The 25751-nt window shown below is 41.9% G+C and overlaps 1 protein-coding gene across 1 annotated transcript in view; it reads left to right on the top strand.

Moving 5' to 3' along the window:
* sema4ba (sema domain, immunoglobulin domain (Ig), transmembrane domain (TM) and short cytoplasmic domain, (semaphorin) 4Ba) overlaps window positions 1-25374 on the top strand; it is a 43221-nt gene extending 17847 nt beyond the window's left edge. Inside the window, exons 2-15 of the mRNA XM_053426882.1 lie at window positions 1425-1822; window positions 12984-13144; window positions 13361-13423; window positions 14384-14482; window positions 14964-15075; window positions 15276-15392; window positions 16008-16165; window positions 18865-19046; window positions 19736-19886; window positions 20211-20421; window positions 20514-20629; window positions 21040-21197; window positions 21303-21394; window positions 21585-25374. Of these exons, the coding sequence (XP_053282857.1) occupies window positions 1702-1822; window positions 12984-13144; window positions 13361-13423; window positions 14384-14482; window positions 14964-15075; window positions 15276-15392; window positions 16008-16165; window positions 18865-19046; window positions 19736-19886; window positions 20211-20421; window positions 20514-20629; window positions 21040-21197; window positions 21303-21394; window positions 21585-22342 (2499 nt within the window). The 5' untranslated portion in view covers window positions 1425-1701 and the 3' untranslated portion in view covers window positions 22343-25374. The remainder of the gene's footprint in view (window positions 1-1424; window positions 1823-12983; window positions 13145-13360; window positions 13424-14383; window positions 14483-14963; window positions 15076-15275; window positions 15393-16007; window positions 16166-18864; window positions 19047-19735; window positions 19887-20210; window positions 20422-20513; window positions 20630-21039; window positions 21198-21302; window positions 21395-21584) is intronic.
* Window positions 25375-25751: the final 377 nt, after the last annotated feature.

Genomic DNA, 25751 nt, shown 5'->3' with positions numbered 1-25751 from the left:
GAATAAGCAGTGAAGATACTGAATGGATGGACCTTGAGTCAAACAATGTACCTCAGAAGAAAACTAAATTTGTCCTTTGCTTCACTAAGTTTTCATTCCTCAACAGAGTACGTCTACCTGTATTCCGCCTATCCATGTCTCGTGGGTCTCCGCTGCTGTTGAAATAACCCTCCTTTGTGTCTTGTTCTCCGGCCTTCATCAAAGCCTTCCTGCTCCTCCAAATGTCATCCGCCCGGCTCCGATTTGGAGATGTCTGTGTTTGCAGCAGACGTCAGACTGCTTATTGACTAAGAGTCAGGAGCCCCCTTGATAGAAACCAGGAATAGCTTCACTTGCTGGCTTTTGCTATTGATTGCCATATACCCCACATGAAACTGAGCCTCTTGTTGGTTGCAGTTAATGAGGAGCTCCCTGTGGCAACTGTAATGGAGCATTTTCAGCTGGAAGTGGGAAGTCTGTATTGAGTTTCCCCTCATGTCTCACTACGTTCAGTTAATCAGCATCAGTGAATTGCCCCATAACTCCATTACTGGTATAAGAGTTGTCTTGTGGCTGTTTTCAGTTGTGTTCTTAAAGTTTGTTGGAGCAGTTGTGGATAAACAGTTTGACCGGTGGCAACTCATACATGGCAAACTTAAAGGTTAATAACTGTGATCTGTAATGAGCTGATCACAGCTGAACAGCCGGCCTGTGTTAATGTGCTTGTTTCCTTTGGCTCTGGACTCCTCCATCCTCACCACAACAGAGAGCAGGCAGAACTGGAGCCCGCTAGGACCTGTGGGAATCCAAACATTTCACAGTATCATTGTTTATAATGTATACACACCAGTCCTCAGCACTCAGTAATATGAAAACAGGAGTTCAACCGAGGAAAGCTTTGGCCAGAAACTCCTGTAATTCCTGTAATATGAGCTGTTGATAGGATTTAACCTTAAACTAACATGTCCAAGAAGGTGCTTCATTCTTTTCTGTCCTGTGCAGATAACAACACAGCAGGTACATGCGGTTCAAATACAGGAGATTCTTGAGTCTAAGCTTGTTTGCCAGTAGATGACCCTATCAAATTGACCTGATGTGAGCTTTGAGCACAGAGTCACTCAGTTACGACTCTGTTGATGATCACCAGTGATATCACTTACACCTCTGAACAGAAACCAAAAGAATCACGATACAACCTGAGATGGTAGCGTGAAGTGAGAAGGTGAACTTTGGCCCCACTGTACTGCTAATCAGTTTTTTATGATCCATAACAACACCCTCAACTAAAATGATGAACATGATATACGATAACATGATATTTGAAAAACCTCAGCATGTTAATGTTGGCATTAGGAGCATACTAGAATGCTGATATTAGCATTTAACCTCAAAACAGTAAAAACAATGCATAATTTGACTGAATGTTGTTTCTTCTCTCTTCACAGACTTGAGGTGAGACGCTGCAGTGTTCTTTTGTCCATGGAGGCTGTTCGGTGGAGGCCGTCCGTCTTGTGCTGAGGTCACAGATCATCATTTCACGAGTGTCCTGACTTCACAACAGTGCATCAGTCTTCCATTCAAGGAGCCCGGTGCTGCAGCGAGACAGAGAGGGGGGGGAGAAAAATAAACACAGGTTTAAAAAAAAAAAAGACACTCTTCATGAATCCCCCAAAACCCTGAAAGGCAGACAGTGTGAGTTGGCTGGCAGTCTTAGAGGAGGCAATGGGGTGGACACTGAGTATGGCTCGGCTCTGTCTCCCAGCCTACACTGTGCTGCTGGTTGGCTGCTTTCATACGGCTGTCACAGAAAATGATGTCACTCCACGCCTCACCTTCTCCTACAGTAAGTTTTTTATCAACTTCTTGCACGATACTGCAGCGATGCATAACCCCCTCATGTATGCATCACCTTTGACAAGAGGTAGCAAACTCACTGGGCTGTTTGGAGCCATTGAAGGATGACGTGTGCTTTGCTCCACTTTGTGATTTTCCTTTGTTTGATCCTTTTTCATGAAGGCTCAAACCAACTCTTGGCAAACTGTTAATAAACAATCAGGGCTGTTACTCCCCACGCTTTGTGTAGTAAAGATGAGAAATATCATGCTCATATCAAGGTTCATGGTTTTAATTTGGGTTGAAAGGTTTAAATGCTCCATTGTTCAGAAAAAACATCACTTTCTTCTCGCTGCTGCTCCTCCCATCAGCCTCTGTCTGAAACACTTGTTTTCTTCTTCTTCGTTTGGTTTATTGACGGGTGGCAACCAACGTCAATAAACCAATTTACACGGTCACCCTGATACACAGAATTCATTTTCTTTTAGTTAACACTTTGGAAAGCATTTGTAAAAACATTTGTGACTGAAAACGCTGTTTGTGTGTTTACAAAAGTCCCAAACGATGTTTTGCATTATCCATATTAATGTGTTATTGTGTTAGTTAATCTTTTATCTCATAGTTCCTGATTGTAACACAGAGGTGATTGTGTAATCCCCGGTGGTGCCCTTGTTTATTAACTCTGTCCACTGGGGGGGGGAAATCAATACACTTCATATGTGTTCATTGTGAGAGCTAAAAGGATTTTGATGGGGGAAATTGTATTTCTTTTCTTTACGACTACGGTTTAAAATCCATGTAAATCTTCCCTGTGAATGGCAGCTACCATCAGCGCGGCTGGGAGTACCTACAGGTCAGATGTAATTACAAGATGAACAGGCCTATTGTGCTGCAGCGCCGCCGGGGAAGTCCGACGTCGTCTCACAAGGGCTGAGCTATTGCTCTTCTATAATCTGGATTTCTATTTGCGTGCTGGAAGTCTTACCATGCAGACATATCGGAAACACCACAAACAGCCTTGTCATATTCCACTCTTCTAAAATATCATTGCTGGATATTGCTGGATTTGTGGTGGATTTCTGTCCAGCATGGTCTGTTCATACCTGTGCCAAGCAGTAACCTCATCATTCAAATGTAATCATTTGAATGATGTTCACTTAAACTTGAGATGACAAGTTGGATTTAAACAGTTACTGTGTCTTATTGTTAAAAAAAAAAGATGGATTATGGGATTAATGCGGGCTTTCGGTGATTGAGCTGTGGTTTGTGACTCTCATTCAGCCGTTGCTACAGTCTTACTCATTATGCTGATAGATGCCTCTTAATAATCTATCAGAGAAGTGGATGAAATTTCCCGTAAGTGGGTTATTCTGAGCGGCTCGGCCATCTTGCCTGTCAGAGCCTGTACCTTCTCCCACTTGTAAGACCTCTATATACAATGCTATATACCCACAGGTAATATCTCACCTGCCAGGCCTTGACAAAGCCCGCAGCTCGGCCCCCGCCGGAGCATTTCACAACAGCACACATCATTAATCACTCAGTGAAAAGACGCTTCACACTTCTCCCTGTTTTGATGGAGAGATTTGCTTTCAGGGCGTAAAGCCAATGTTGAAACACCACCATGAAACACGCAGAACCCCCATGTCACAAGCCCGCTGTTGTGTATATATACGCTGTGCATTCAGTATAGCTGAGGCACAGCGGGGCAGCTTGTCTGTTTTTCGTCACATAATTAGAGCTAACCCGTATCCTCTGTCATCAGCTAGTTCTCTACGAGCATTTATGCCGCAGCCACATTGATAAGCTCTGACCTCTGCACGGGGGGTCATGCAGGAAATAACCCGGCTTTAAAAACAGGGATGGTTACGACGCCCATAAAACCTAACAAGGAGCATTTTTATCAGGTCATCCTGGCCTCTATCTCCACATGGCTGAAGTTGAGTCTGAGGCTCCACCCATATGTTTTCTTTTGAAAACAGAATTTTCAAACTAAAGCTACCCCTGTTCACATGAGCGTTTTGGCTACAAATCAGTTTTAAGGCCATGTCATTACTCAAGCACACACACAAACTGGAATCAATCAAATAATAACTTGTCTTCTAAGCACTCCAGCAGTTCTCTGTTTCTGCCCGTCCAGACTTAAATGCATCCAAGGTGAAACTAAAACGGTTTCCGGTAGCTTTTCCAAACTTTTCCGTTTTAAGGAGATTTTCAAGGAGATCTATAAAAGACTGAAGAGGATGGTGTTAAAAAAGACTTGTTTTTAGTCGGTGGATTGTGACAAAAGAGGAGAAAAAATACAAGCTGTAACCACCTGATCAAGTGGAGCTGAGGCCCGGTGACACACGCTGTCTCGCTGTGGTGATGTCAGTTCTGCTACACTGACGTTTTCCAGCCTCCCGCAGAGGAGCTTTGTCATTTTGTGTTTATAGTATCAAAGCAGAGTGGAGAGCTGCAGGGCTCAGAGACCTGAACTTTATACGGCACAAACTGTCTGCTCTCATCTTGGTTTCTGGTCCTCAATGTCCTATCCGGGTGCCACTCAGCTTGACGGGCTGCGTGCTTGTAGGCGGACCAGAACCCTGCCCTGCCTGCATGGCTGCTCCACATCCGGTAACATTCTCACCGAGCAACTACCCCTCCGCTTTGCTCCCACCCTGTCTCGCTCCCTCTCTGTGTCCCCTGGTCCCCGGCTCTGCCTTAATGAAGAGGGTAATCTGCCATGAATAATGAATGGGGATTTGTATGTGTTATGGTGTGAACACTTGTCTGGTTCTCATTATGCGCCTATCAGGACGGATCATGGGTTCAGGGAGTGGGGTCTGCATCTGCTTTTCTCTGCTCTTTTGTTCCAGGCTTTAATGCAAACCATGCTGAACGGCTTAGTGTGTTGGAACGCTATTTAAAGGCACACCTATAAGCCAGTTATGTTGCCCGTCTCCGCCTGTTGATCTGCTCAGCCCTCTGTTCGACATCATGCGACAGTCATGCTTTAATTTTGTGTAGCCGCCGTGCCCACAGCCACAGTGAGAGTGAAGCGTTTCAATTATTTAAAAGCTGTCATGTCGAGACCATTTGAATCAGCTACCCCCAAGTAATTCAGAATGACAGTGGTGTCAAGTGAGATAAAGGTTTTTCAATGCTGCGCTGGTGCCACACAGCTGAACAGCAGTTTTTAATGTGAAGGCTTAAACATGCTTCACTTGATCTCAGTCCACCACTGAGGGAAGATATGTGAAAAGTAATGAGGATGAAACTATTACTTTCATAATGACTGATCGTGTATTTTCATTAGTGGCAATTAGAGCTCAATGAAAATTAACAGAGCCCAAAAGGATTTTGTAAAAATTCTAATTTTGATCAATCAACAGGAAATGATATGATACTATATGAAATGTAAATCAAAATGAAAAATGTTTTTTTTAAATGCTTTAAAATTGTATGTATTTCTTTGTCTTATAAAATTAAAAATTCAATATTTTTAGATGTTCAATTGTTCGAATGGCTTATCAGTGCCTCTGATTATATTTCATTTCCTTTTTAATTTCTAATCCTAATTTCTTCTTCTGCAGAGGATCATTAAATTTAAGTAGATGAAGTTTTACTTACAATGCTCTTAAAAGGGGAAAAAAAACATTTGACAACCTCATTTTTATTTCATAGATTTCCCCGGATTCAATAGTTTGTGATTTTTCTGAATTCAAACAAGCACCAGTGACAGATTTTGTGATGCTGTAATACTCAGTAATGGATTATGTGTGTATAAGACTGATCAGTGTCCATCTCAGTGACTGTTTTCTTTACATCCTGAAAAGTCAGATCATTGATCCTGATATCGCTGATGTTTACGACACTCGCTCGGTCCAGTCCTCTGGGGAGCGAGGAGATAAATCAAACTCAACAGACCCAATAAAAACACTGTCACTGCTTCACTTGTTCAATTTCAAGGTGTAGTGAGGACACTGTGACTGTGTCTGCTCCTCCTGTAAATACACAGGTAACCTAGCATCAAGCTGATCCAGTTTGAAACGTGTCACCACTTCATGTACACTCTCTGAGGTCTTGATACCTCAGCCCTGTTTACACTGAGGGAGGAGGTCATGGTGTGTTCCTGATGATCCAGCAGCTGGTTTACATTATTATGGCTGATCCAGGGTCAGGTTTGTTGCTCCCTGACCAACAGATTGCCCTGTCAACGTTTTCCATGGGAAAAATATCTTTCAGGAGGAGTTAAGGTGCAGGCTCTTTAACAAAGTACAGGTCCATAGATAAGGGGGGAAAGTGTTTTATTTAAAGATATACTGCACTGTTAAATATGTTTTTTGAGCTGTAAACCGAATAATATGACAAATTTTATAAAAAATCTGAATTACATGGGATGAACGTGGCTCATCACTCCACTTGGTGTTTGAAACAGCTTGGACCTTGCAAAACCTATGCTAAAATAGTCAACCCTCTACGACGTGTCTACATCATGATGTTGACAGGTCAATTATCAGATTGGAGAAATGCTGTTTATAGACAATATGTGGTCTGTTCTTATTCCAGTTGTGTAGCGTTATCTATAACACAAGTTCTCTAAAGGAGACAGTGAATCTGCATCGCCCGCGAACACTGGGTAAAGGAAATTATATGTTGGATGGCCGTCTGTCGCCTCCTCAGTCCTCTGCTCAGTTTTTAGCTTTTTTCAAAATCACCCACTGGTGGAGTAAGGCTCAGAGCTGGTGGTGTAGTTACACTTTAAACGTTAACATTACGTTAATTAGCTTGGGTACACTAATTAGGTTTACCACCTACGAGCCTGTTAAATCTCTTCCCTGCCCCTGCACTTTACCTCTAAACTTTACTATCTCTTCAGCTTTTAAAAAAAATGACTCTCCAGCCTCTTTTCCTCTAAGCTGTGTTTGAGATTTCCACCAATCACAGCGTCAGCGTGACGCAGCGGAGACAATATCCTGCTAACAAGATGAAGCTCCACACGTTACCAATACAAACAGCAGGCTCACAGCTTGCCTAATGAATCTCCTGGTGAATTGACCCTCTCGGCCTGTTGTCTTGATGCATGCCAGATGCTTTAGTCTCTGTCCTTCAGCTTCCCAGGTCCTCTCTCCCACACAATTACCCATTCAGCAGCAGCAGCAGCAGCAGCAGCAGCTCTTAATAGCTAGTTTAAAATTACTGGGGGATAATTTCGTCAGGCCTCCAGTGTGGCCTGCTCTGTCTCTGATGTCACCAGACAGTTTGGTGAGAGCTCTGGTTGTTGCTCTCTTACAGGGACTCCCTTTGGCACGTCGGCATCCTGTGGCTGCGGCCATAGCTTCACTCTCAACAGCGGCTTTAAATCACTTCTTCTTAAAGCAATTGGATTCACGAGGGTTCATCCCGAGTAAAGTCCCTGAACAAAGTACATTAAGCAGATGAAGATAAAGAGATTTGTGCCTGTTGTCTTTTTGTTCAGCCAGAGTAGATTCTTTCCTCTTGTATTGTGATCTTCACAAGGTTTATTTTCTTATGCTGACGTGTCCTGGTTACGACTGTAGATCCTCGTCGTCTTTGACAAACTGATTTCCGTGTCCTTGCTCGGGCTTTCCCACCTGACACCATCTGTTTATCAGATGAGTAAAGATTCCTTCCTGTATGATGGTGCCAGCACGTTACTTCCTTTTAATTATGGAGGAGTCAGGATAAACAATGGGTGCTGAGTACTCTTGAAATATTTTTTCTATGTTTAGAACGGCATAAAACTATTGTGTCATATAACTTATTTTTTGCAGGTTTTTACCTAAACATTTTTAATATTTTCTGCTTCTTGCTTCTACAAGAAATGTTACTGTTTTAAAGGTCCAGTGTGTAATATATGGGTAAAGGATTTATTGTCAGAAATTGAATGTAAACTAATCCTAGTGATGTTTTCACTAGGACCTTTTTATTATAATACTTTATAGTTACAACGGGAGCTAATGGGAACTAAGGAGGCCGCCATGTTTTTTACTGTCATCCAAACATGACAAACCAAACACCTTTTGAGTTTGAACAATTGAAGCATACCACAGGTTCTCTTTTGTGTTGGGGGAAGGGGTATTCAGCTGCAACGTGCAACTTCACCACTAGGTGTCACAAAATCGTACGCCCACGCATTAGCCTTGCGAGGGCAGGGTTCCTTCAGAAATGAGAATGAAGGTCACGTCATGTTTATGGACTTGCTCTTATCTGGTGAACATGTTTCTTGGGTCATCTCCAGGTTGACTATGACGAGAACTCATCCTTTTAAAATTACAAACTGCTTAAACTCAATAGTCAGGAAAAGCTCCTTGTGTTTAATTTTGACAGAAATCTTTGTTTTGATCTTCTCTGAACAAGAACAAGTTTATTATTCAACAGATGCTGATCGAGAGTTTGTTGTAGAGTTAGCTGTTTTATTTCTACTTGTGCAGTATGTTTATTTGTGACAATGCTTCCTTGTAGTTCTGTTGTACGTAAATGAGAGCAGGTTCTTTAAATGAGGTATGCAATCGTCGGATCTCCTCCACATACAGCTGTAAGAACTGATAAAGTAGACCCCTCGTAGGAAAGGCCACTGATTTCATCAGTTATTCTAGCCCTACAAAAGAAGGCACTTAGATCTCTGTCACCAAAGGACAAATTACTCCACTGCTCCCCCTCGGAGGGGGATTGTTCACGCATTTAATTATCCTTCTACTTTTTTAGACACGGACCCGTCAGGAAATCAGCTGCAAAAAAAGTGTAGAAGGATCCCTTAAAGCCCAATATAATTAATTTCCCCTCTTAATAGATTAGAACCCCAGTCTGGGCGAGTATTTTAGCCCATTTAGCGGCATCATTTGCAGAAATTACTTTTAATTACATAATAATGGCAATGATCTCACATTGCTTACAGCTGTCAGAGGTTGAACCGCGGAGTGTGCCCTTGTATAAAGGGTCCCAGATGAACCACAGAGTCTGCTCTCTCTAACTCGAGCAAGGGTAACTGCGATACAGTGAAGAAAAATCCTCCCGTTCTGCCGGCTGGTTCCAGTCGGACACGTTCCTCAGTCACACACTGAGGGTTGTCTATCTGCTCGACCCTGTGACCAGTGTTTCCATCATCAGTGCAGCAGAGAGACTAGTGCTTTTCCTTGTTCTCTTCCATCGTAGTTTTACAAGAGGGTTACAACGTATCTGCCCCCCAAAGCTGTTTCTCCTCTTGTATTATAGAGGTTAATTAAGTTGTTTGCCGTGGAAAGAATTTAAAAGTACAGTTGAAAAACTTGACAGTAATTTGCCTTTCACACAGACAATGTCCCACGTGCTCAGGATAATCCACAGACCTGGGAATCTTTTCTTCTGTAGAAACTCATTGCAGTGAAACACGTTGACAGTCAGACAGGCTCCTTTTAAGTTTTTCAGTGTCTAAATTGTTTCTAATTACTAAACGTTGAAAGATTTCTTAGAACCTCTGCAGACTGGGGTAAGTGAAGTAATAAGGGTATAAGTGAAAAGATGGATAATGAGTTAATGGAACCTCACTCCGGAAAATCTCTGGAAAATTGGGGCGCGAAATTTGTCTTACACATACGAAGAAACCAGCGGAACATTGTCCGGGTCAGACTCGTTCACAGCAACAGTCTGGAACATTGGGCCTTCACATGTTGGGCCTTCACATTGAGATTTCTTATGGCTGAAGCTCTTCTGGATGAATCCTCAACCAATGTGATGAACCATGTGGGATCCTGATCATAACCAGCCCTAAAACATTAAAATACACCCTAGAAACTCATGTCTCCAACAGACTGATGCACCTCAAGGTTGTTTCTTTTGTCCTTAAAGTTCCTCTCACAAGAAACACCAAGATGAATGAGCCCAACAACCCATTTCCCTCCTTCAGTAGTGACGTGACGACCACTTGACACTGACACTGTGTCCACAACAAAGTACAGAATGCTCTTCCTGTCTTTAGCTCTTCCTCTGAACCGTCCTGTCCTTTTCCCCTCTGCCACTTGTTCACCACAACATTTCTGGGGCTGCATTATCATGAAGTGGCCTGTCAGGACTCAGCCTCAGGCAGTCAATAACAACAATAGAGGGGATTCTTTAAGATACTGTGGTGGATCCTGAGGAGAGGGCTGGGCAAGTGCAAGTAGGATCCACTCGTTAGTTTCTGATTGTGCTTTTGAGGTAACTGTCTGGACACTGTTTGACCTCCAGAAGTTATTCTCTCCTGGGTTTTGTGGTCCTTTGAACCGGGCTGGTGTTGCTCTGCTTTGGTCTCCACCAACTCTCTGGCTCTGGATCACTTCAGCTAAAGTTACATATTGCAAATGAAACAAAAAAAGTGGCTAATATAGTTCATACACTTTCACTGTTTATAAAACAGTATTGACTACAGCGGCTTTAAACTTCAAGCTCTGACCTTGAGGCGTAGATATTGTTAATAGATAGATGCTGTTAAATTACATCCTTTAACATTGACCTGCCCCACAGAGAAATAAACAGTGGTGAACCGATATGTCTATACTGGTAATGTGATGAATGTTTTTCTTGCAGTTATAAATGTTAAGCGTTGTTGTGCGCTCATAAACTCGGCATGCATCTCTTTAATGATGCTCTATTAGGGGCCTCATTGTTTCTCTCCGAAAGCTGCGGTCGCTAACTATGACAGTGGTGATCTGACTCCAGAGACTAATTGTGTAGATATCCTCCCTTAAAGCTTTCGTTTTGGACTTTGGCCTTTGTCTTTGCCTTTCTGTAAATCACAGTTAGATTCACTCAAGGTTCTGTGGAGAGGGGAAAATGTTGTTAAATGCCACCAGCGCATCAGGACTCCATTTATCCCATAATGAGTGAAACGGAGATAGAACAGCCCCGGTGGGTTCCCGCACAGTACGCAGAGCAGAGCCTCTTGTGGTTTTACAGACACATTTAACTACAATACCACCGTCTGTTGCCGTGGCAATGCCTGGCTATTAACGTGTTATTTTCCCAAGGGGGAGGAAGTCGCTCAACCTCCTGTACCTTCCCACCGAGGTGAGGTTATGGCAGGCCACATTGACTGCAGGGTACATACCACATAGTGTGCCTATTATCAGGAGAACATAATGACACCTTATTCTACCCGGACCAGATTAGTTTTATGCAGGGAAGTGTCATAAATGTGATTATTACCGCCAGGGGCAGTGGGTTTTAATCCCGTGTGAATCTGTCACCGATGTGATGACAAAGGGAAAATAAACCTTAAAACTCAGCTGACTCAATATTATATTACATTAAGGTTGAAGGACCCATTCGCTTTTTGTGCTGCTCCAGATCAGGGGACGGATCTTTCTTTAACACTGCGAGAGAGAGTGTAATTCACATTTGACACTGATTTCTCAGGGAATAATTCATGGATCCTTGGCCAAATCAGGTATATTTAGTGAACTATGAGTGTACGAAATTTGATGCAGCTTGATTGAACATAAGGGGACTGTTGGATATTGGCGGAGGTATGAGTTACACTGAGTTCCATTCTAGTTAGAAAATGAAGTGATTCAAATAATCTTGATTTTGTCATGTTTGCCATAAGGGTGGCATTTTCCTAATAAAAGTATTTTCCAAGCTTCATGGGTGTCTATTTGAAATCCAATCTATTTGAAATCCCATTGAGATATTATGGTGGGAAACACTATGTTAAATGAATGATGGCATTAGTTGGACCGATTCAATTTGAGATATGAGGAGGCCACCCCCAAGAAGAGGGTCCCATTAAATTTAATTAACCAGTAATAATTAACTAGACCCTGAGAAGGGCCTTGGTTTCCTTGAAAAGTGAAGCATAATGTTCTCCCCTCCCCCTGCCCCAGTAATTCCCATACAGTCCCTTAGAGGAGCAGTTTCTATATAAGTCAGAGAAAATATCCCTGTATTGAAATGAAATCATAGCATTCATAAAAACAATATAAGACCTTCCTCTTTAAAATAAATTGAGTTCTTTGGAGTTATATTTTCCTCTTTCTTCACATTTTGGGGCAAAAGTCGTGTTTCAGAGCTTCAGTCACTTTCAGTTTCCATCAGCTCTCTGCCTCTGTTTATGCTGGAATGCAATCAAGGCGAGTTGTTGAAGCTGCTGCAAATCTGAGATACAACAGCAGTGATTAGGAGAGTTGATGATTTAACCTTTGTCTCCAGTCAGGAGGTGTTATTGGCTTAAATCACTCACTTCCATTATTATACTTAACGAGAAATATGAGGGACTTTCTCTTTCTGTTTTTCTGCTCCTTTCTCCCATCTCCTCCCTCCACCCTCCCTTGTTCTCTGATGAGAACACACACACACACACACACATTTATTTCCAGTTATATTGAAAAACTGTGTGAGGCCCTGCATGCTCCTTGGTTGTGTTGGACATCTTCTGTGGTGGGTTCACTGACCTGTCCAATAATAATGTAACAATATCAACTGTCTAATGAGGTAAGGAACATTTCTTTAAAAGTAAAGTAAAACTAAATGATGACAGTGAAGAAAATGTTTGCTTTTCACAAAACATTTTATTCCAAATCATTATGTTTCATGAACAATATATCCCCACTTTCAGACATGCACTTAATTATTCAGTGGCTGTGTGTGGGAACAAAAATGTTCAATTCACTTTGCTTCAGACTTTCTCCTGAGTTTCTCCTGCCAGCCCCCCATAGTAACATGTCCCAGTGTTTCCCTGTGAGAATACACCAGTAAAATGTCACAGTGAAAGGGTAAACATGTTGATGATGTTCCTTAAATGTCCGGACAATTCACATTGAGCGCGTTGATGACATTTCTAACATGTGCGGGACATTTTCCAGTTGCTATGAACTGGTCTGACCCAGATAATCTCCTGATGCTTTCTTCATATGTGAAAGGCAAAGGCCAGAGAAAGTCGAGACCCAATGTTTTCAGGCATTTCCTGGAGCTTTTTATTTTTCAGTTATGAAGCTGTTAAAGATGAAACAGTTTGTGGGTTTCTGGCTGAATGTACACATTACGTGATTATGATTCCTTTTTACCTTTATTTCTGATGCACATCAAATGTTTTGACCACACACAAATGTTCATTCATAAATTCAAGTGCCTGTTCTGTTCTCTGCAGCTTTTAATGGATTTTCATATAATTCATAATAAATTAATCGTTGGTCTCTTTTGTCCCTTGTGTTCAGATGCGAAGGAGAGGACGACCAGAGGCTTCTCAGTCGGCGGGGTCTCCAACTACACCTCCCTCCTCCTCAGTAAAGAGGACAACACGCTGTACGTCGGCGCTCGGGAGATCCTCTTCTCTCTCAACCTCTCTGATATCAGCTCAGTCAAGCTACAGAGAAACGTAAGAGCCGGTGTACAGCAGGCCCCTGTAAACTGCACCACCATATACAGTATGATATACTCCATTAATATGAGTGGAGTTATAATAAGGTCCCAGAGGTGCAATATGGATATATGGTTATAAATTTGATATGATTCAAAAATTGCAGTGTGAATATTAAACACACTTCAGTGTATCGAACCTGCAGTGTGAGTCTGACGTGTTTCTGTCCCGCAGCTGACGTGGACCACTCCGGAGAAGAAGAGAGAAGAATGCGGTTTTAAAGGCAAAGACCTGCAAGTGAGTGAAGTGCTTTTGAATCACAAATGGCTGATCTCACTATTTACATGACTGCAGGTTTGTTTTGTTAGTTAAGTTGACCATTGTTGAATGGCACTTTGGAAAAAACTAAAATCCATGTCCCAAACCTGGAAATTTCCTGTCTGGTTGTAACTTTCCACTCTGTAACAATGGGTTTTTCCCTCCGTCCAAACAAACTTTTCCTCTATTACACTCTTTCCTTCCATCAACCTGCTCCACCAGCACATTTATATGTAAACACACAGACCAAGAGCCTTGTGACATTATCCTCACGTCACTGCGAAGGAGCAGATTAGCAGAAGAAGCAGATTACAGTTTGAATATTGAAAATGCTTCAAAATAATGGCACAAAAATGCAGAAATTAGATTTTCTGTATTTTACAATTTGGAGTGCCACGAGCTCTAGATTAAGAATTTGATGTTTTTTAAAACTACTTCACTGTGCGGAGGTTTGTAGATATTTTATATTTGTCTTTTCATTTTTAACTTCATTTTATAATAAGCTTCTGTAAACTATTTATTTGGCATTGAAAAAAATATACATAGAAAAATTCCAAATAATAAGCAGTGTAAGGGGAGGTGGAAAACCCATTGCACTTACTGTATTTGAATTACGTATGAGAGTCAACAAATTAACACCAACATATATAGACAATACAAAATATTAAAAAAAACACACACAAATCAGCAACACTACTATTAACACAAAAGTAAAAGATGTATGTGCTTTGAGAAAGAATAAAAAGCACTTAAACAATAAAAACCTGACACTTAAACACTCTTTTTGAAAATAATTCAGCATATTGTTTGGTGAAAGTTAATAAAATCCTAAAACAATCTCGCTTATTTGTCTTTATAACTACTGCTTAAATCCTTACATGTTGTGTATATGTATATTTAAGCTTTGTTTAATTAAACTTTTTTCTGTTTCTAATTTAGACGGATTGTTTCAACTACATCAAGATTTTACTCCGTATGAACAGCACTCATCTGTACGTGTGTGGGACCTACGCCTTCAGCCCCATCTGTGCTTACATAGTAAGTGTTTAACTGAGACTGTCAGATGTGTTGCTGTGTGCAGCTTGTTCTCTGACGATCTCCCAACTTGTATTATTCAAAAGTTAATTTCCTCTGTTGGAAGACTTTTTATTTATTAGATCCTGGAGATAGAGCCTCTAACATCTGACTCATGCTGCTTCCTGCCTCTCAGCTCACTTAGCAGTCTGGCTCAGCCCCTGTCCAGCTACAATAAAATGTGCATTATTTTATTACATCCTGTGCCGGAGGGAAATGGATCAAAATATTTGCCGCTTGTAATCAGATCAAATCGGAATCAATCCAATTTACAAATTCTTTCCTCTAAATCCTTAAAAGCCTTTTAAATCAATGCATAACAGGGACGACCTGTGTGTCAACTCCAGCCAAAGACTGACTGACCATATTGTTTTACTGAGGGACAGATCAGTCAGAGCAGGTTACAGTTCTATGCATTTCTACTAACGTGATGTGTCTTCTCCAGAATGCTGCCGACTTCTCCCTCGTCAAGACTGACAGCGGTGAGATCATTGCAGAGGACGGACGGAGCCGCTGCCCGTTCAACCCTGAATACAAGTCCACGGCCATCATGGCGGGTGGGTAAAATCAAGCTATGTTTAAATGTTGTGATTAGTAAAATCCACTGTGGGGATTTGGGGAAGTTACCAGATGCAGGTGGTTGATATCAAGACAAATTGGAGCACAACCTCTGGATTTCATTAGTGTGTGTGACGCAGGAGCTTCTTCCCTCATGGTAAACACTGTGGTTACACCGGTCTTCCTCACTGTGTTGCAGATGGGGAGCTGTATGCTGGGACAGTCAGTAGTTTCCAAGGAAATGAACCCATCATTTACAAGAGTCTGAGCCAAGGAACAGCGCTAAAAACAGAAAACTCCCTCAACTGGCTTCAAGGTAAGACACTGTGGCTGGATTACAATGATTTCCATGATAACTTTATATAGTAAAAGCTTTATATACAAGAACATCTAATTCCTTATGAGATATATGATATTCTCAAACTATGCTTGACTAGTGCAGTGCTAAACAAGCCAGAGCTACTTCACAATTACCCCTTGTCATTAGTGAGTTATCCACTTCTACAATATACAGTCACTTTTTATTGTTTGTGTGCAGAGCTTTTTAGAAACAGTCAATGGTGCAGAGTGAAGTTAGAAAACTTTATGTTCATCCTACCTGGTTTACCCCCCTGAACATTTATATAGCTATTATATATTTTCAGGCCCAAGCTCACAAGTTTTCAAAATAAAAGCCCTCACACTGCCCTTGCTTGGGCAATTTACAATAAACATACGTGTGAAGCCGATAAGAACGGTTCACGAGAAACGTTTTCTTCATACAGACACACGTAGATGGAATAAGCAGGTAGATTAGAGATGTATAGTTCCTGCTGGTGATGGATATTCTGCTCATTGTGATGATGTCAGAGGGAACAGGGACGTATCCCTGGATGCTATGGTTGCACACACTGTATAGTTGACCGCATTGTTCGTGCTGCTTCTCTTTCAGACCCGGCCTTTGTCGGCTCTGCCTTCATACAGGAGAGTCTGCCCGAGGGCAACCCGGTGGGCGACGATGACAAGATTTACTTCTTCTTCAGTGAAGCAGGAAAAGAGTTTGATTTCTTTGACAACACCATTGTGTCTCGCATCGCTCGCGTGTGTAAGGTGAGTGATGCTTGAAAGCAGATGGTCCATCTAAAGCGGCCTTTTTACCCACCAATCTCTATAGGAATCTATAAGATCAGAAGAGGGGGGGTTGTGCATGTTTTGTGTGTTTGTGTTCAGTGCATGCTTCAATTCAGTCGTTTCTGCTTCTTCTAAAAGCCCTTGCAGATTTGAAATATATATCAAATGTATAAATATATACAGTAGGAGCGTCACTGCTCTTTCTGCCCAGTGACGCTACAGAGAAAACATTCATCGTGCATGTTTCCCTCTGTTTGACTCGTTCTCTCCAGATCCTCTCCTCCCTTTATTCTTATCGTGTTTCACCAAATATTTACGTTCAGACACGACTTCGGCAGCCAACTCACACAGAGTGGCTCAGGATTTGCACAAGATCCATGCGCAGGGAACAAGATTATCACCTGCTGAAATACCTGAGGCCTTTTAAACCAGACTGCAGACCTCACACAGTCTGGGTCAGTATCAGGCCGCCACTCGTCTCTGTGGAGACAATTTGTCCCCACACGAGGAGGAAGTTTGACATTCACCTCAGAGGAAACATGACGAGTTAGAGTTTCCATTTCAGAGAAGTCGTGTGACGCCATCTCAGCATGTTCATGAAAGCTGATCACAACTTTATAGGCACCTACAGAGAGTGTTGTTCCTATTTTAATGTAAACTGTCTCGTGGTGTGTGTCCTGACAGTCATCCTGCTGCAGTCATAAAGGCAAGACACCAGCTACATCGTTTCTACAGCCTGCATCAAATTTAATAATGAGCACAGAACTCTAATGAAAACACATTGAAATCCACTGGATCCTGATAACATTTATAAATATCCGTCCCCAAATCATTCCAATTAATAATTAAATAAAAACCGACTCATGTGGCATTTTGTTCAGGGGGTTTTGTCTCATATGGTTCAAATGTGTCCTGAATATAAGCATCCTTCTCCTAATTGCCCATATGGGATTGAGTAATAACGTGTCATTTTTTCGGAGTTGGCTTCCCAAACAAAACGAGATCCAACAGAAAATGTAAAACAGAAAAAAGCTTTAAAACGAGATCAATTCTTTGAAGATATATGATGTCTATTGAATTCCTCTCCCTGTGTCTCATAATCATCTGTTTGACTTATTGCGTTGGCTACAGTTCCGCTCTTTGTTTATTCCAGTGTTTAGTACACAGGTTCCCCTTCATTGAGCTTCGCTATGGACGGATAAACAACGTTAAGCTTGAAAAAAAATAAAAATAAAGCATGTGCTCATTTACAGGACTGTTCGACTTCCCAGAAAAGAAGCCATTACTGGCAGTCATTTTCATAGGATTTTTTTCTAACAGCCTTTTGATCAATAAGGGATAATTGAATGGGACGATTGGCTTCAAATATTTGGTGGTCAGTTTAAACACATAGTGGCTTTAAACTATAAATCAAGGTTCAGCGATGAGAATGGGTATAAACTGTATGTAGTTTATATCCACAATACGTTTGAGCTTCAGAAGCTCAGTATTGCTCACGTGTCATCTCCTCTGATTAATGTAAAACCAGAGTTGACTCATTTGAAGTTTCATCTTAATGGGTTTTATGTATCATTTAGTTTTTCCTCTCTGGTCGTCTGCTCTGCACAGCTTTAAAACTGCTGATTTCTTCCAACAGCCAACTTTCTTCTTGTTAGATATTTTCGTTTGAGATCATTAAGTAATGAACCCATGAACTGAGGTATCGGATCGTCTCCATTTAGTCCCTGAAGATTGTCTCACACTCAACCATGACGTATTGTAAATCACGTCCACGCTGAGGTTTGAAGATGGTTTCTGGACAAATTAGTCTTCATGTATAGGAAGTCCTGTGTCCGCTCACATCACTTTGACGGCTCATGTCAAAAGGGGTTGAATCGCAGCAGTAGTGTCAGAGAGGGAGAATCATCAGGGAGTAGTGTGTCCCCTTTTTTAACTTCTAAAATCATTTATCAACGCCCTGAGTTATGTTTTTTTCTAAGTCACTTGAGATGCTGTATAATGTTCTCATGACATGTGCTGCCTCAGTGTGGATTGATGATTGATCAGAAGAGTTTTTTATTTAATCAATTCAAGCAGTTTCAGCCTCATGAAGAAGGCAATTTAAATGACCCAATTCTTTCCCTAATATAATACAACATACTGTATGTACTGTATGTTGTGGTATGCGATGTATCTCATGGCAATGTACCACATGATGCACCTAATAAAACCCTGTAACATCACCAAAGAATAGCAAGAAAACAAAACATGGAAGACAAGAAAATACTTCAATAACTTCAAAAATTAAAGATAGCAGATTAAATAATACGACACAATTTAAAAGTATTCGCATGAGAGAAGTATGAAATAAACACATGTAATAACTAACAATACTTTAAAGTGATTTGGTAAAAGTAAATTCTGAGAGATGATAACCAGCTCATAAAATAGAGGGAAATTAATTTAAGTTACACACAAAATGAAGACACAACATATATTTCATATATTTGAAATGCTTTGGGATGAATAGAAAACCTTTTAAGAAGAGATTTAAAACACACTGAGGATGCTGTCTGTCTGATTTCAGTTTTCTCTAACAGCAGAGGTCGGTCACTGTGATCACATCTAAGTGTTCTTGCTCTCTCTGCTGGCGACACGTTGAAAGGCTTCCAACCAACAGAATATTGTTTGTGTTGCAGGGTGACACTGGAGGGGAGAGAGTTCTGCAGAAGAAGTGGACGACTTTCCTCAAGGCTCAGCTCCTCTGTTCTCTGCCCGATGATGGATTCCCCTTCAACATAATCCAGGACATGTTTGTGTTGACGCCGAGCCCAGATGACTGGAAGAACACTGTGTTTTATGGAGTCTTCACGTCTCAGTGGTGAGGACCAGTGCTCTTAAACAAATGTAGCCATAGCGTCAGATGTACAGACTTGAGAAGGAACACAAACTGTCTGAGGTATTTCTCCTAAATGTTTGAAAATAAAACTGAGTGCAGACAGCGCCGTGGTTACTAAAAGAAAAAAAAAAGAGTTTAAACTGTGCAATAGCAAATATTTAATACATTTTAAGGATGATTCAGTTGTTCCACCACCAACACAATTACATATTGGTTATTTTGTAAGCATTTGGACCATCATCTAGGGAGATAACATTTATTGGAACTCATCAGTTAAATCAATAAACAAATTCTGATGGTTTATTTATATAATATTAAATTATAAATGATCATTACAATAATTTCTTTGATAAATAAGTTGTGATCATTTATACAATTTATTTAATATATGATTTGTGATAATTTTTCGATTTTATTTAATTGTGACAATTTAACTTTAGTTTGAGAGAAGAGATGACACTTTGTATGAGATTTTGTGTCTTTTTATTTCAACTGCACTCCTGGATCAGTCAAACACAATCGCTGTTTTTGTACCAGATAAGTCAGATGTCAATATAAATATGGTCTGAGGCTTCTAATATAAAATATTTGTCTACAGGGTTACAAACAGCTTCCTTCAAGGTTACACATGTGACCTGCTCAGTGAGTCAGCCTCTCGTCTCTCTCCTCAGGTACAAAGGGGCCTCAGGAAGCTCTGCAGTCTGCTCCTTCACCATGGACCAGGTGGAAAAAGCGTTTAACGGACGATACCGAGAGGTCAACAGAGAGACCCAGCAGTGGTACACGTACAACCACCCGGTGCCAGACCCTCGGCCTGGAGCGGTGAGTGTCTGCTTGCTGCCCTCTGCTGGAGAACCTGTAGGCACACACATGTCAAGATACATGTAGAGGTGTTAAATAGGTGCCTTCATGCTCATCAGTCACATCCTCAATTTTGATTATCAAAGGTTGAGCGGATTTCTGTCGACCTGGCGTCGATCCCCTCCTCTCGTCCCTCCTGATATTAATCAAACTTTTGTTGCTTTAATTTCCTGTCAGGGTTATCACACATTATTTTTAAAAAAGGTGAAGCCAAAATACAGCTGCCTTTGGTGTCAATATCCAGTCAAATGTGAAAATATGACGTGTTGTGTTTTCCCCCTGCAGTGTATCACCAACGCTGCCAGAGAGCAGGGCATCTCCTCCTCGCTGCACATGCCGGACAAGGTGCTGAACTTCGTCAAAGACCACTTCCTGATGGACAGCGTGATCCGCAGCCAGCCTCTCCTGCTCAAACGCAACGTCCGCTACACGCAGATCGCTGTCCAACGAGTCCTGGTGGCGCACAAGGCCTATGACGTGCTCTTCATTGGCACAGGTACAAGACTCCACGCACCCTCGTCCTGTGTTTCCCGTAGCGTTCGCAAAAACCCTCAGTCTCATTTCAAGGCGTTCCGTGTCTTTTTCCAGATGATGGAAGGCTCCATAAAGCCATTAACGTCAACAACAAGATGCACATCATCGAGGAGATGGTGCTCTTCCGTGGTTCCCAGCCGGTGCAGCACATTGAGCTGGATACTGACAAGGTAGAGCGCTGAGAGAGAAAACACGCCCGGGCTGATTTACGCAGCCTTCCCACACTGTGAGCTAATAACGAGCTCTGTAAACGCATCCACGGGCAGTTTAGAGATTCCATGAGCCATGAAGTGTTGCAGCTTCAAGCAGAGCTCGTGTTCAGTGAGCTAATTACATGCCTCTCTCTCTCTCGGGGGATTTACAAACACTTTGGGGATTTAACAGCTGGGATTGTGACACTTTTGTGAATGCTGTTGTGTCTTTGTTTAGATGTGCCCTTCGGGGCAGAGAAATTAATTTTAGAACGATCTATAAAAAAAAGCTCAGCGTATTGTATTTAGGTCGTGGTCAGGCAAGGAAGATGCTGAATGAAAACAGTTATCCAGTAACTGTATTTCCTGTCCCCGTCTCTCTTCCACAGGGTCAGCTTTACGTTTCCTCCTTCTCTGAGCTGGTGGAGGTCCCGGTCGCCAACTGCACTAATTACCAGAGCTGCGGAGAGTGCATCCTCTCCAGGGATCCTTACTGTGCCTGGAACGGGAGGCTGTGTCTGGATGTCAGGCAGGCGTCAGCACGAAGGTATGTACAATAATCTGCACACGAAGCTTTGAGGGACACATTTGTATGCTATGTGATAAGAGGCTGCATTTGCCTGCACGTTCTGATTAAATGTGTGTGTTTCAGTGTCTGGCAGCAGGACGTGGATGAGGCCGACACGTCAGCTATTTGCAACAAGGCGGTGGCAAGCCCACGTTCTGTAAAACCTCCACCCACGCGTAAGTGGACTCCTGTTCTCTGTCAGATATGAGATAGAGTGCAGCATTGTGCACAGGGTGTTTCCATTCTATGTACTTCAATTTCATCATGTCAAACTATCATTGTCTTGAATTCAGCTGCAGAACGGGCAGCGCCTCTTATTTCATCCCCTATCTCACAGGTCTGTGTCTCTCCTCTGCCTCTCCACAGGAACGCCTTCGTGCCAGGTGATCATTATCCCAGCCAACACATTCAAAGTACTGCCTTGCAAACCGCGCTCGAATCTGGCTGAGCGCAGGTGGGAGTTCAGCGAGAGTGCAGGTCACTTCCATTACCCCAGCCCAGACGGAGGGCTGGTGGTGGTAGCTCAAGCTGACAGGCAGGAAACCTACGAGTGCTGGTCCGTGGAGGAAAGCTTCAGGCAGCTGCTGGCGAACTACTGTGTGAGGGGCGAGGCCAAGCAGGAGAGCACCACCCTGAACGGCCGATTGCACACGCCGCAGATCTCCCAGGAGGAGTTCGTCATCCTGCCGGGGAAGGCCCTCTTGCCGCAGATGAACACCAAGACCTACTGGAATGAGCTGATCGTGGTGTGTGCCCTCCTGGTGCTCTCCCTGGTCGTCTTCTTATTGTTTGTGGTCTACAGGAACCGCAGCCACATGAAGTCCATGCTCAAGGAGGAGCAGCAGAAGAAGCCCATGATAGTTGTTAAATCGGCCGAGAACTTGCCGCTCAACGGCAACACGGTCGCGGCGTCGGTGTCAGACCACAAGGGCTACCAGACCCTTAACGACAACTACATTTGCAGCACTCCGCCGCACGAGAGCTCATCGCCCGACAACAGCAAGGGCTTCTCCGAGTCGGAGAAGAGGCTCCTGAACTTGAAAGAGAGCCACGTAGAGATTTCTCCCGCATGCCCTCGACCTCGGGTCCGACTTGGCTCTGAGATTAAAGACTCTATAGTGTGAGGCTTCAGCTTCGCCTTCATGTGGAGAGACTCATTTTAAACTGAAAGGAGAGAGTGCACTTGCTGAGAAAGACAAAACCCTACAAGAGGGGAAACAGACTCTTCATGGAGAACACATTTCATTACACAGATTTTGCACTTTGTCTTTTTTTCTTTTTGTTCTGTCCCTGTGGCCCATGTACATTTCATTGCATTTTCAGGTGCATTCATAAGCGCACTGAAGAAGTTCCAGTTTGCCTTCAGACTTTTGATGCTTTCACATACGGCTCACGGGATTGTACCGAGCGGAGCTGGAGCGTCACAACCACGATTCAGAGACTGAACTTCTTAGCATTGCCCCTCCAGTCCGTCCATGTAATCTAGAGATGATGCTTCGAAAGGCGGCGTGATGTTCAGACGTTCTCCCGCTAACACCTGATACAGTGTTTTCTGTTTTTTTCGATTTTCATTCTGTCATCTGGTTAGAGCCGACCCCCTGCTGAGGCTATGCACTATGTTCTGTACGGTAGCAAGTTAAACACAGTCAGCGACAGGCAAGAAAGAAACATAGGTGTCCTGTGAAAAAGTCTCCATTAGCCTGTGTGTGTTCATCATAGACTGTACATAAAGCTGGACGACGTGTCTGCACTTCCTCCCGTTGTGAGGTATCTGTGCAGCAGTGATCATGCCACATTATCGAGCATATATCCCTGCCGATACATGCACTTGAATTTATTAGGACCAAACTTACCGGAAAACATTGAGCACTTGAGCAAACATCAGTGTGATGAGAACTACCTAAAATGACATCAACCATCTTTGAGAAGAAAAACATTTTTTAGCTGTATTTTGACTTTTCGGTGGCTTTTTAATCACCATGGATTAGGCCCATTTATCAACCTATACTGTAGCCAGCCACCAGGGGGTACTCGACCAACTAAACCAAACCCACTGGAAATATTAGCACTTCAAAAAAGAGGAAGATGGTTTACGACCTATACTGTAATCAGCAACCAGGGGGAAGATCAAGAGGATGTGGCTTCACTTTTGGGAAGCAGTCATGTCGTCCATCTTTATATAAAGTCTACGTGTATTCATTGTTTTGGCTGAAATATAACAACAGCAAAAAAGAAGAGTTGTCCTGAGGATTCAAGAAGGTTGATCAAAATGAGACCTATAGTTTTAAAGTGAAAGAATCACGTCAGTGGAAATGTAGAATCCCTCATCATCCCAATCATCAAATACCATCAACAAATCCGAAATGAAACAAATGTACTTTTTAAAGTATTGGTATGACTAGTGGATTACAAATATCCCTCAGTGGAAAACCGACTGCCAAACAGGGTTTTCTTTTTACCAAACATGATAAAGGGAAAACACAACGCTCATTCCAGGTATTATCATGTTCTTCATGAGATAGGCCGTCTATGCAAAGCAAATAATGTGAAGTGGGGTAAACACCGAAAAAAAAACTAACCTCCAGACTGAGTAAGCACAAAAGGTGTTGGCACTGTTAACGACTGTTGAATCTGTGGCACTGCGAACACACACCCCGACACGCACTCACACTCATTACACCGACTGTAAGTATGCAAGAGCTTTTAGCCTTTTCTGGTGATAATGATAATGAAACTTAGAAAGGCTGTCATCACACGAAAAAAAGATACGAGACAAGGCTCCGGTACAGGAAAGTAAATCTGTGACTGTTGATGATTATAAATAATTATTATGACTTTATGAAGCCAAAATGTTTCATTTACAGAGAGATATTTATTCATCACAGTCGGTGTCTTGAATATCTGTCACTATTCTCCAAGATATTATTGAATATTTAAATACTACACATATACATAATCTGAGTTAGATAACACACATCTGTATAGCCTCAACTTTGATATACATATTAACTGAGTGTTGATGAACGGAGGGAAAAGCCCTCTGCCTCTGCTTGCTTCAATGGTTTTAAAGGCAACCATAAAAGCAATAACCTTCATTCACATTGAGTAACAACCATAAGGATTGTGTATTTTAATATTCCATCTCCATATTCACAAACAACGATTTCCCAAACCACGTAACCCACCACAATTATGGGCCGGTTCTGACAGCATTTTTCGTCAAACAATTTTAAAAGTCTGACTTGAGTTTGCCTCTCGGATTGTAACAGCAATTTAAATTTCACTAAAAACACAGCATCCAGCTCGACTCAGAATGCATAGGATTTGCACATGATGTTGAAAAAGCCTTAGTACAATGCAGGTTATTATGGGTTTGATAACAAATCTGCCTTTGGGGAAAACGGATAATGCCTTCTGAAACCATAATCAAGAGACGTGTCTCTTGGTGTAATAATCTAAGCAGGTAGTAGAGCTGTAGGTGTGAGAGGACGGGCCATGCTCAGAAACATGAATATGTGTGATTTGATACTGTCCACATTGTACAGTATTGTACAGTATGAGGTGTTTATTTATTTTTTCTAAATGGTGGCTTCGACCTTAGTCAGGGACTAAAATTCATTCTTAAATTGTAGCAAATAAATAACCACTGGCTGATTTGAAATACTGAATCATAGATACTATTATGTTGCGTTTGTCTATAAGCAATCGTGCAGGATGAAAGATTGATGCTCTGACTGTTATTGAAAAACACAAACCAACGGCAGCTTTGGGTGAAGCAGCTGTCATCAGAACTATATGGTAAAGTTGCAATGTAAAATATGTGCAGGTACCGAACACAAGCCACAGTGAAAGTATCCTGGTCTCGCTCTCTCTTACTGAACCACTACAGTCAGGCCTTCTGTCCGGGGCAGCAGCGCCGCGGCAACTCTGGTCGACATGTATTGTATAAAAAAATTTAAAGTACACGTGAAAAAAAGAAGTTTTTATGTAAAACAGTTTTGTAAATTCAGCTGCCAATGTAAAAAAATGTATTGTGAATTGTATTTTATTTTGTACGATACATCACTACTGTTTTTCTTTTGTTTTCTTTTTGTACTGTATATAAAAAGCACTTTATTTTAATTTTTCAAATAAAGATCAAATGATAATTTTTTTATTTGAGCGGCTCATGATTTTATTTACGGAAGCGTTTCTCATAAACATACCTTTTGCTTGTTTAGTCCAAGTTTTGTGTTGATTCTCGCTAATCCCATGTGTTCAATGTATGCACCAACTACCAGAGCAAATTCCACGTAGGTGTAAACATACTTGGCAATAAACACATTCTGATTCTGATACATGTAAGTACCACAGTTACTCATGTGGCATCTAAGTACACAACATAGTATCAGTCAAATGGCACAGGATAGAAAGTATATGAGTATCGAAAGCCAGACTGGTGCTGAAATAGATTGTGCAGTGTAAAATACTTCATTGAAAACAGCGTTCACCCACAGGATGAGTGTATTAGCAGTTAAAAATCTGCAGATGTTG

This window comes from Pleuronectes platessa, chromosome 7, assembly GCF_947347685.1.
Source record: "Pleuronectes platessa chromosome 7, fPlePla1.1, whole genome shotgun sequence".
Taxonomy (NCBI): Eukaryota; Metazoa; Chordata; class Actinopteri; order Pleuronectiformes; family Pleuronectidae; genus Pleuronectes; species Pleuronectes platessa.
The sequence above is the reverse complement of the archived record's forward strand: the minus strand, read 5'-3'. Positions and strand labels throughout refer to the sequence as shown.